Source organism: Coffea arabica, chromosome 3c (assembly GCF_036785885.1).
Source record: "Coffea arabica cultivar ET-39 chromosome 3c, Coffea Arabica ET-39 HiFi, whole genome shotgun sequence".
Classification (NCBI taxonomy): Eukaryota; Viridiplantae; Streptophyta; class Magnoliopsida; order Gentianales; family Rubiaceae; genus Coffea; species Coffea arabica.
This window is the reverse complement of record NC_092314.1, coordinates 5,324,327-5,336,217: the sequence shown is the minus strand read 5'-3', so window position 1 is coordinate 5,336,217 and position 11,891 is coordinate 5,324,327. Positions and strand designations below refer to the sequence as shown.

The 11,891-nt window shown below is 39.4% G+C and overlaps 2 protein-coding genes across 6 annotated transcripts; one reads left to right on the top strand and one right to left on the bottom strand.

Annotated features, from left to right (window-relative positions):
• Positions 1-2,816: 2,816 nt before the first annotated feature.
• Positions 2,817-11,261, top strand: LOC113734348 (uncharacterized). Of its 5 annotated transcripts, none has more exons than XR_011841499.1 (4): positions 2,817-4,562; positions 6,459-6,545; positions 6,659-8,201; positions 9,899-11,261. XR_011841499.1 is itself a non-coding variant. In XM_072082031.1 (2 exons), the coding sequence occupies exons 1-2, from the start codon at positions 3,271-3,273 to the stop codon at positions 6,472-6,474; spliced, it is 1,308 nt and encodes a 435-aa protein (XP_071938132.1). In that variant the 5' UTR covers positions 2,817-3,270; the 3' UTR covers positions 6,475-8,388. The 5 variants fall into 5 exon arrangements, 2 of the variants coding, with proteins under 2 accessions (XP_071938132.1, XP_071938131.1); XR_011841500.1 differs by lacking the exon at positions 9,899-11,261 and having other exon boundaries at positions 6,659-6,763; positions 8,019-8,388; XR_011841498.1 differs by lacking the exon at positions 9,899-11,261 and having other exon boundaries at positions 6,456-6,545; positions 6,659-8,388.
• Positions 6,272-11,123, bottom strand: LOC113734347 (probable disease resistance RPP8-like protein 2). Its single transcript, XM_027260859.2, has 3 exons — positions 10,076-11,123; positions 7,509-9,268; positions 6,272-6,883 (listed from the first exon to the last, which is right to left on the bottom strand). The coding sequence occupies exons 1-3, from the start codon at positions 11,121-11,123 to the stop codon at positions 6,755-6,757; spliced, it is 2,937 nt and encodes a 978-aa protein (XP_027116660.1). The 3' UTR covers positions 6,272-6,754.
• Positions 11,262-11,891: the final 630 nt, after the last annotated feature.

Sequence of the window (11,891 nt, the reverse complement as noted above, 5' to 3'; positions counted from 1 at the left end):
AAATACAAAAAAAGGCAACAACGAACACGGCTTGGGCTTCCCTTTCCTTTCATTACTTCTTTCTTCGCGTCCGCAACAGTCAAAGTGGTGGAAGGCCCACCAGAGTCAACGGGAGAGCTTTCTGCACCTCTCTTCAAGAGATAGGATTCCGGTTTCTGCATCTTTCTTTCTCCCATGCTTTTCCGTTGGTCAACTACCAAAAAAAGCGATTTCTGAAACAAGAGCTCTAGTCATAGTTTCATGTTGTATGGGAGCTGCTGATTGTCCCTGTCTAGGCCCCCACCAGTGATTCCATACTGCCCTTCTCCATTGTTACCTCCACTGCCATGACCAGTACTACTGCTGCCATATCTTAAGCCAGGGCCCCTGCACTAGCCCCTGCCGTAGCTATAGCTGCTGCCTCAACTCCCTTGCCTGCTGCTTGCACCAGAACCATAGCTACCACCATTCCATCCATCACCATTACTGCCGCCATCTGGACCATATTTACCGCTTGGACCACCACCTCCACCTTATCCAACCCACCACCATTACCACCTACAGAGCCAAATCCATTGCCGTCACTACTGCCTCCGCTTCCAGCCCCATAACCACCACCATTTCCATCTACAGAGCCATATCCATTGCCGTCATTGAAAGAGATAAGGAGCACAGATCTAGGCTTTATTGGATCCGTTAAAGTGATCAAGCGTAATATGGGAACGTTTCTTACTGTTACCAGTAGTACAAGCGTGTGTAAGACACGAATCGTCACGATGGATGTTTTCCGTTTATTTGACACTTTAACCCAAATCATAGAGGGTTTATGTATAGTTTTTACAATCATAGGGGGGTTACGTGATTTTTGCGAAAACCACAAGGGGGTAAAATGTAATTTGCCCTTTTAAGAAATATGAACCCCCTTCATTCTCAGTGTACACCTAAATACCATGTATCACACTTCCATTCTCCTTACCAGAGTTGTTGCGTTAGTTGTTCCGATTTTCATGTTACATGCAAAGAATTGGATAAACAATATAGAAACGATTGAACAACATCAAAATTAATGCTCGTTGTAATTTTAAAAACACCACAGATAATCAATCCTCCACAAAATAATAGAAAAAATTAATAGTATTTATTCATTGTTTAATATTTCGAATCTCCCATTTATTTCTTCCAACACTTCATCCCATCTTTACATGAAGCAAAATCATACTGATGAGCTTCAATTTTATTCACCTCAATTATTTTCTTTTCGATCTTTTTCTCGACACCATGTTAGATGCAAACCTTTATTTACTTGCATTTTCTTACAACATTGCTTATTTAAAAACTTAATCATTTTATAACCAAATAACTTAAATACATACGATTTATGATATCTCCACTTGAAAATCTGAGCATTTTCTGGGTAATATGAAATTAACACCGGGTATTGCGCGGTGATCCCCTTCTAGTTTCTCTTAAAAGTACAATGAACTTGTCTGAAACATCTGCTACCCCGTTCGGGTCACTACTTTTAACCCTTTTTTTTGGTCCTGCTCCACTGCGATGTGTTGTCCTAATTTCCTTTGCTATTCCCACCATGCATAGGTGAGTCAGCTTTCCACCATATATGAAACCGATTCTTATGTTCGCAAACGTGGAAGACTTCATTTAGTTATGTTCCTCATTCTAAACTTAGATTAACTTCAGTTTGATTTCCTGAATTATTTGAGCCGTTAGGACGATTCGGGACAAGATAAACAATGCCGGAGATATCTGCGTGGATGGTTGGTTGTTTTAGGATCTTATATGGAAAAGTTTACTATAACATGTTTCCAATAAAATTGTTTGTCCCGCAAAAGGGTAATTGCAAATGCTTCCCCGTAAAAAGGTAATATGTTACCAATAAAATTGTTTGTGTCGTAAAATTCACTCGGCACAGTGGCCCAAACGGAAAAAGAGAGGCCGGTGGAGGGGGAGGGGGTAAAAAAAATCACTCTGCATAGTGTATACTGGGCAACTTACAGGCATCAAATTTTGCAAGGGATAATTTTAGAAACCTCCCTTGAGATTTTTGACAATCTAACTAGCCTTTTCTAAAGTTTATAAGATTATAAAAAATTCCTCTAAGGTTAAGATTTAGATAATAAAATTAGTCCAATTAGAAAAGTAATATTAAAAAAGTACTTTAAGGAGAGAGATGAAACTTTTATTCCATAGATACCCTTTATGCATGTATATAAATTGTATTAGTAAAAGAATAAAAATAATTTAAAATTAGAAATAATTAATACGCACATTACAACACTCAAAAAATTCACATGTAATAAATTAGACAACGCAAAAAAGTAACACAACTACATTAATGATCACAAGATTTAACAAAATAAACTAGTCACCTCTTTTTAAAACCACAAAAATCATAGCAAATATCATGTCAAAAGAGATGACTAGTCTATTCTGCTGAATCTTGTGATCATTAATGTAGTTTTATTGCTTATTTGTATTGTCTGATTTATTAAATATAAACTTTTTAAATAGTAAAATGTGTGTACTAATTGTTTTTAATTGTTAATTATTTTTATTCTTTTACTAATACAACTCATATACATGCATCAAGGGTATTTATAGAATAAAAGTTTCATCTCTTTTTTTAAAGTACTTTTTTAATGTTACTTTTTCTAATTGGACTAATTTTGTTATCAAAATCTTAATCTTAAGGAAGGTTTGAATAATTTTATAAACTTCAGGGGAGACTAGTGAAATTATTAGAAACCTCAGGGAGGTTTCTACAATTATCCCATTTTGCAAACTCTTATTAACACAAATTCTTGCCGGTGTGGTGTAGGACCCTGTGATTGTGAACGCCTGGTTGGTTCTCTCATTTCTGTGAAGGGTCTAGAAGGATTCTCACTAAATTGGACCAGCTTCCAAGTTCCGACTGGGCAACTACAAACGGCTCTGTTCTTTTTAGCTCTTTCTTCTTCAACCGAGCATCATTGCTACTATGAACTTTCACTCTCTCATATTGTTTTTCCAGCCAAGAATTTCGTTGGAGCTGAGGAACCTTCAACCTAGAGTAACTGTTCTTCCATCTGCATAATTCACGGCATGCTTTTCCTTTCAACTGTTTTTCCCTTTTGAGGTCCGCTTCGGTGAAAAGGGGTAACTGGTTCTTGTTGATAGGAAACTCCTAAACGTTTTTCTTTTCCCAATTTTATTGGTCCAACAGAAGTAAAATTGTTGTATGATGAGGAGCCATAAATAAGTTGAATCTGCGTTTTGACCTGAGGCAGATTCAATATGTCTACTTCTTGGCACAAATACGAACTGGTGGACGGCTCAGATGACCCTGAAGACATCCCATTAGTCGCGGTCAATGAGAAGCCTGTTCATAGGAGGATATGCAAGTGTCACCCTTCAGTCCTTGATGAACTTGGAGAAAAGGGAAAGCTCCAAGTGTCGCACCCCAGATTTGGCCCATTTTACCGTGAAGACGAATCCGAGGTCAGTGGAAAGAAGGAAGCGTGGGATAAAGTACTGGAAAAATCTGGAGACAAGAACAGAACCATAGAAAATTACTTGTTTGCAACGAGAAGGGTAGAGAAAAGAGCCAGAGCTAGTTATGCTGATGCTGGGGGAGTCGTGCGTAACTTGACAGAGTCTCAGTTCCGGTGGATGATGATTGAAGATGGTTGCTTCTTCCTCCAGTTGGCATTATTCATCCTCGGAGCTTCTTCCCAGCAACTGGGTTATCCCGATAATCACATTATCTTTGGCAAAAAAAAGAAGAAAGAGGATGTCAACAGGTGGATTGAGGCGATGTTCTTTGTTGGAAATCAAGTCCCACTTGTGGTGCTCAATGAATTTATGAAGCAGAGTTTTTTCCAGAAAATACTAAATCAAGTGAACAGGGAAACCCCATCACAACTGCCCAAGCGGATCTTGTATGAGTTGCTTGTTCTGCCTGCTCGAGAACATGTTACCAATCAAACTGTTACATCACCAAAGCCCCGGGGTGAAGAGCAGCAGCCTACTGACTTGCTTCATGCGCTCCACTCATTCATGCTTGATCCAGGACGAAGTTTAAGCAATGTCAACCCCGATGAAGCTGATACAGGCGATGTTGATTTGGGGGACAGCGGGGGAGTCCATGGGACCAAGGACTTGACTCTTAGCGCCTCCGAGTTGAATAAGAAGGGAATCCGTTTTAGGAAAGTGAAAGAGGTGGGCTGTACAGAGATAAGTTTTACAGACTACTTCATCTTTGCTCGTCTTTACTTGCCGGTATTCACGATTGGTGATGATACAGAACTAGTTTTCAAAAGCCTGAAGCATTACGAGGAGAGTCAACAACAGGGCAAGAGCAAACGCGAGGTGAGATCTTATCTGCAGTTCATGAATGATCTCATTTGTACCTATGAAGATGTCAAGCTGTTAGCAAAAAAAGGAATCATCAAAGCAGACAACCCCTACCATAAAGAGAAGTTGCCTACAATCTTGAGCAATCTGGCCGGCCAGGACAAGCACACCACTCCAAACCTCCACCTTTTGAGGATCCAACTGAGAGACTATAACATTGCTCCCTGGGAAAGGTTCAAACTATTGGCTATCTTGCTTTTCATCCTCACCTTAATCCAGACAGTCTTTGCTGTGTTAGCTTACTTTAGACCCCCACACCAAAAATGATGATTTTCCCATACATATGAGTGCAAATGTTGAGACCTCTTTGTTAATGCTTTTACTTGGTTCTAGTGTTTGATTACTTTGATGGCGAGAGGTCTTTGTTCATCCTCCTCCTTATATAAAACGGTAAACAAGAAATTGAAGAGAAAAGGAACGTAAAGGCAAAAACCATAACCATTGTTGATATTACTAATGAAAAATTACAAGTTTTAACATTTCAGTGCCTTTACATTATTCTAGATTAGTGGCAAATTACAAGTTTTCAGTAATATTGAGCAATCTGGCCGATCAGGACAGGAACACCATTCAAAGTCTCTCCACCTTTTGAAGACGCAACTTAGGGATTAGACCATGGCTCCCCATGAAATTAATGTTCAACGTATTGCCGCTCTTGCCTGTTAATTCTCACCTTCACTCAAAACATTCTTTTCTATGTTAGCTTACTTTAGAACCACCATCCCAACATGAAAGGGGTCACACTAATGCAAGAATTCAATGATGATCAGAATCCTTTGTTGGTGGACGTGGGGGTTATAGTGGTCAGTGTTGGTGGTGTGGTGGTACTGGTGGGATGGGTTTCAGCGGTTTAGGGAGAAGAAGAAAAGAAGGAAACAAAGGAAAAAAAAATTATAAAGCAAAAGAAAGAATTAAAAAAGGAATTTGAGACCAAAAAAATGGTGTAATATGGACAAAATGCGTTTTTTCATCCCAAAAATGGTATCACTTTCCTAAGTAACAAGCCTGTTATCGATTAAATTCCAAATTAGATTGAATCATAAGGGGATATTACAAACATTTTTGAAAAGCTTGTTGTTAATTAAATTCCATATTAGTTTGAATTATGAGAGGTGCTATGAACATTTTTTAACGATAAGAGGACATCCTAACTTTCAACCATAGCGTTTATATGGATTTTAGAAATATATATATAACAATTGTACATAAACCACCAATCTCAACCATGCCTGCTTGAATCCACTTTGGGATCAGAGAAGTTAAAATATGGTTTTAAAAAAACGATTCCAAGTCAATAGGTCTCATGACACGTGAGAGTTGGCACAAGGGCTAAATTGAAAAAAAAAAAAAAGATATATTCCTTAGAAAATAATCGCATGACCTTATATAGAATTACAGAAATTTGGCAGAAGCTTTTTATGGTTATAAATTTTAGAACTTATTTGACGATGTGATGGTGTCAATGAACCTTGCTAGATGATGCTATCTGCCGGCTTTCTGCTATGCGTGTTATCATGTCTTCTGTAAAAATATGGTAATCATCTTCTTTCTAACCTAAGATACTGGATGAATGTACATCTAAACGGAGCTACATGCATCTCTAATCCAAATAGCTTTCTACACTCCAAAAAACATGTCTGAGCTTCTGCAAGTTTCCCTTCTCCAATGAACAGAAAGTAAAAAGAAAAAGGCGAAAATTGAATGAGTGTACCTCTATAGCCATAGTTTAGGCATAAAGAAATAATCATTATGCATAGAGACAACAGAAATCAACTGGAAGCAATAACAGAGCCAAGAGCATTTTACATCTGATAAAGGAGAGAAGCATAAGCATAATACTATTTTAGACCAAAAAATGAGATTGTATGGCCAACATTATTCATGCAAAGAAGAGCCTAATCCACACTGAATGAAGAGATTGTCACAGGAAATGAGCTCATTTACTATTACATAGAAATACAACAACAGAAATTCAGAATACAGCTTTCATAAGTGAAAGTCTTTTGACATGATAAAGTTCAAATTAACAATTGAAAACTCATTTAACCAATGGCAAAATATTGAAGCAGGGCATTTGGTGAGTGATTTGAAGATTACGGCGCAAGAAAGAAGCCTTTCCTCAAGAACAGGGATTGGCTAGTGCAACTCTCGTTAAGGTAAACATCCTCCTTCAATTCGTTTCTTGGAGTCCAGAGTGAACTTCTGACAGTGTCTGGAGCTTGAGCTTGACTGATATCCATCTTTCTTCTCCGGTCTGACTTCTGAGAAGAGCATACCTAGGCCATGCCACAATGTTGGAGCAGGGCACAAGCAAGTTAAAGTGGAGATGAAAGTTCACAATTTTGGTACATTTTCTCAACTGGGATCATTGGAGGTAAACATCTCTTTCCCTTTCAGTTTCTGGTAAGCATGCAAAACTTCCGATTAGGTTTGGACTACGACTTGAACTTGAAGCCTGAGATTCGGTGGTTCTGCCATCAAAGGAATTGTTTTGCTGCAAAATAAAAACCAATAAATAAATAAATAAAAGAGGTTAGGATGTCTAATCTGACAACATCTCTATTAGACTTATAACATTATTCAAGGAATGCTCTCAAGTCATACAAGCAGTTTCTGGGATTGGGATTCAATCGTAGTTAGTGTTATTGTTTCTGGGAATTCCTGTATTGCTAGCTGAAATGTGGAGTATTAAACACAATAAACTAGCTTGTTACTCTATATTCCAAGCTTGACTATAAGACTGAAGAGGCCCAGGAAATTTTTTAAGTCTCTGCTCGTTTATTTTGGTCCTGAAAATTGAAGATTCCAAAAACCCAAAAAGGTATGTGAAATCATAGGTGTTTAGGACTGCTTTTATATAGAAGTAAAATTTTATTGACCTAAAAACTGAATCTGGAGGGATTCAAAAAGGAGGCCTTCTCTGAAGTATCAACTACAGTGACAGCTAGTGCAATGTATCCAACTGTACATTACTTCCATCTTGTATTAACTTAGTCTAAGAATGAATATTTACTAGTGTGTTTGGCATCGAGAAGTCCTACCTGTAGCAACAAATTTTCATGAAGGATGAAAGATTTGACGTGTAAATAAAATTCCACGGGGAGATGGTGAAGGATTACCTGACTTGCTGAATTGGTGGACTCAAGCCAAGGATCATCATTTCCAAATTCTATTGAACACTTCGAGTTGATTTTGTGACGATCTTCTCCTCCTCTGCCATTTTTCATTCGTAGCCTGCCTAAGAATTGTTGTGGCATCATGCTGACCTTCAGCTTTCTGAGAGTAATGATGCTTTGTAATCCCTCAGGAAGCTTTTTCATTCTCCTGCACATGGAAACCTCTAAAGTAGAAAGCTTTTGCAATGCTCCTTCGTCCACCTCCCATTCTTCTAAGTTGTACAACTTGGAGAGCTTTAAACTCCTGAGTTCAGGAAAACCTGTATCAGAACAATGCAATTTCTTTCCTAAGTATGCCTCGACTTCTAAGACAAGGATCCTCAGGTTGGGAAGGTTCTCCAGTGTTGGCATAGGGTCTTGATCAAGTTCAGAACCATTTAACACAATCTCAGTAAATCTTCCAGAGATAGTACCAATTTCTGACGTTTTTCCTATGCGCCCTTCTATTTGCAGAGTATCAAGAACAGGACAGCTGAATAATCTTTTTATGAAAGACAGCCGTTCGTCAGAGTAACAATCAAACTTTTTAATGTCAAGCGATGCCCTCTTCAAGTGGCTTGAGTTGATGCCTATGAAGCGGATGATGAGCTCCAAGTCCTCGAGGTTTCCTTCTGCAGTTGCTGCTAGAATCCGAAGGTTTGTCAGCTTTATGAGGTCCTTTGCTCTGCACACACTTGTATTCAATCCCTCAAGTATCTCTAGTTGTTTCAAGCTATCTAGTTTCAACATTCCACGATGTTCAGGAGTTTGAAATGCTAGAGGGAAATACAGATGTCTTAATCGCTCAAGCTTCCAAATGACATTTGAAATGGTCATTATGCAATCTTTTTGAACCCTTAGGTCGAGGGTTTGCAAGTACAAAAGGTTGCCAATGTATGATGGCAAATCCTCGAGGTAACATCCTCGAAAACTCAGGTATCTCAAGTAGACTAACTCTCCTACTCCTTGAGGAAGATTTCCATCCTGAAAACTAACTCTGTCAAAATCTAAAACCCTTAGCGGTCTAAGTTTTCTGAAATTAAAAAGTCCCTGTGGCCACCTAGATCCTTGCCTTGATTGTTCAGAGTTGAGGCATAAAAGAGACCGAAGGTTAGCAGAGGGGATACCATTTGATACGCTGTAATATTTATCGAAATATATAGCACATCTTTGTGCTTTTGAAATCATATTTGGTTCCGAGCCAGACATGATCTCAAAAAATTCGTCCTCTCTTCCCTCTATTATGCAGAGACTTCTTATCAGGCCTTGAATGTGGCCGGACATGAGCCTTAAGTCTGACACTTCATCTTCTTCCAGAGTTACCAAGCTCCTTAGTGCCAATTCGCCGAAATATTTTGCTGCAACATCCATCATTGTTTCTTCGCTTGCCCTATCCTCAGCTGATATCAGACCTTCAGCAATCCAAAGCTGGCACAACTTCTCTACTTGTATTCTTGAATTGTTTGGGAAGTTTCCCAAATAAACAAAGCACGCCTTAAGGCGCAGTGGCAAAGCGTAGTAAGCTGACTGTAGGCAATGAAAGCCTATGGGAAATCCATCCATCTGGTGGCGGTTCTCAAGAAGATTGTAAAGCACCCTATTCCGCTCACCTTCCCTTTCAGTGCTTAACATGCTCGCCAGTACAATGATAGCCAATGGTAAGCCTTCGCATCGAGCTAATATTTCCCATGCAATTGGCACCAGTTTCCCTGGGATCGGACCCGCTGTAGAGAAAACCAGAAGCCAATTAACGAAACAAACCAAGACCTTGAGATTCAAATAAGGGTTATATCTTCTTTAAAAATCTACCAACAGGAGCATCTGTAAATTACAATTTTGTTAACCAGGATTTTGTCCCAAGCTCAAGTATTTTTTTTAAAACAGTGATAGTAATTAAGTAGCTACTATATATTATTGGCATTCCACATTGGCGCTTTTTAGAAAATGACATGAATAATAATAATTGGAATGTCACCAAAAAATGCCTTGCGTAAAAGTTAAGATTACTTTCAACTGTACAAGCGTCAGCACCCAAGTCTATGAAGTACCATGTAACAAAAAATCAATTGCCTCTTGGGTCGTGTCTCTTGCCAGTTTAATTGTGGCGATATGATATGGCTTCCTTCCACGGGAAATACCGTCAGCTTCTCTACTATTTAGGCTAGATTAAAGTAGGTTATACAAGTGTAACACAGAATCAATTGTAGATATCGTATATTTGTCGCTAATTCTCTCGTCAAGTAGGGCTCCTCATGAGCAGTAGAACTATGGAATTTTGATTTTCTTTGATTAATTTCTAGCTAATTGTAGAGAATTAATGTATGAGAGGAGCTTAATTTTGATTGAAATTGCAGGCAAATGTTCTTCCCCAAGTGATTTGTTCGGGAATGTTTATGAATATTCATTGTCGAGTTTGTAGTAAAATCTCTTGTTAATACCACTTTGCAAAACAAGAGAACAAGAGAACAAGAGAGAGAGAGAGCAAATATGATTGTTCAAACAATTGAAGTTTTAAGTTGAGAGAGACTGACCCTTTAGCTTGCGCCAAATATGAGAGAATAGATCCCAGCTCTTGTTGGGATTCAGTGATTCCATGCGCAAGCTGTATACTGCACCTGGATCAAGAAATCTGCTTAAATTCCGGTTTCGAGTGGTGAGAATGAATTTGCTAGCACTAGCACTCCTCACCGCAAATGGGACGGCAATGCTTAGGATATCCAAGAGTTCACGGTCGGAACAGTCGTCCAAAACGACCAGGCAACTTTTTCGCTGTAGAATTCTGAACACCTGTGGGGCCAGCTCCACTTCCTCGGATTTCATCATCGCCTCCCGTTTCTTCCTCGGCAAGGAGGACAGTTGGTCGAGTATAGTTACCAAGATATCTCTGGTGCTCCAGTAACCACCGACATAGACCCAGGCGAAACCCTTAAAATGATGCCGAACGTCAGGGTGATTGAACAGTTTTTTGGCAAGGATTGTTTTACCGATTCCACCCATTCCGACTATGAAAACGACTCTGGGATCAGTCTCTTCACTGACTAAAACCTTTGTCAGCTTACGCACTTCCTCCTCCAATCCAAAAGCTTCGTCTCCCCAGCGGCCGCTAGAGAAATTTGCTCGAGAGACGAGCCATTGGGACTTTTGTCCTAGCTTTCGAATCTGTGGATATTGATTTTGTTCTGCACAGTAGGATGTAACGCAATCCTTGAGTCCATCAACAGAAGCTTTCAAGTCAGCTACGAGCTTCCCAAACGCTGTATTCTCACCACCACCACCACCGCAACATGCTTCACGACTGCTGCTAGTTGCAGATCCAAGTTGGAGGGCATACGATTCCACCTTATCCTCAATAGAAGACAACAGATTTCTGGTCCTTCTTCCAAATTCCAGATCATCCTGGGCTCCTTTTACTCTTATTTTATGGGCTGGTAGCCCCATCAACATTTCCTCCGACTCCTGCAGTCTCGGCAACACAGTGCCCTCGACCACCGGTTTTAATTGGCCTAAAGCTCTCGCTTCGTCGAGCAACAATTCTTGAAGCCTCCTCACGGCAGCTGAGATGCTTGCCACGGCCGTCATCTTCCCAAAATCAGTAGCCTGCGGATCGTGCTGCTGTCTTTCTGCTTATTTATTCTTTTGTGGTTTGTTTGTTGCAGAATCTTTACGCTCTCTAATGAGCTGCGTAGTTAACTAAGAGCCATCACGTGTTGCGCGAAAGTTTCGGTTTATACAACCAACCAAAGAACTAGTAGTAATTAAGTTACTGTGCCCATAAACTAATCAAGCTCATACGTTTTATCGAAGTTTGTTCATTCACGATAAATGATACTAGTAAAAACTAATTTTCAGCCGTTGACTGTGAAAGGAGATCGATTTCACAGCAGGAATTTTTCCTTTTTTAAAAAAAAAAAAAGTTGGTAAGTTTTTCCGTCCTTGATTGTTTCACCAGAATCTTGGTACGGTGTTCGTCTAGTTAATTCTACAGAGGCTTTGATCTAATTCTCTGGTTGAGTCTTTCTTATAAAGCAAAGCTAGAGTCTCTTTTTTACTACTATGTTGCTGCATGCATGGGTATAGGAGTTTCTATATCCTCTTTGTTTCTTTCTTTTTGTTTAGAATTTAGATGTGACAAAATGCAAACTTGGTTTGAAATTCCAGTCCAAAGGTGGAGACTCCAGATCATATGCATCATGGTTTGTGATAGCTATGTCCTAAAACATTTCCCCCTCTGACTGGTTCCATGCCTAAAGATATGGCAGTAGGTAGAGACTGTAGAGTCGAGAAGGGACTTTACACCCCAACCAACCAGAGCTTGTCTCATTGCTTGTCCCTTTTCCCTGTCCATCC

Coding starts and splice junctions, on each gene's coding strand:
- LOC113734348 (XM_072082030.1), top strand. CDS start 3,271: ATGTCTACTTCTTGGCACAAATACGAACTGGTGGACGGCTCAGATGAC.
- LOC113734347 (XM_027260859.2), bottom strand. CDS start 11,123: ATGACGGCCGTGGCAAGCATCTCAGCTGCCGTGAGGAGGCTTCAAGAA. Junction 9,269..10,075: donor TATTTGGCGCAAGCTAAAGG/GTCAGTCTCTCT, acceptor TTTTCTCTACAG/CGGGTCCGATCCCAGGGAAA. Junction 6,884..7,508: donor CCACCAATTCAGCAAGTCAG/GTAATCCTTCAC, acceptor TTTATTTTGCAG/CAAAACAATTCCTTTGATGG.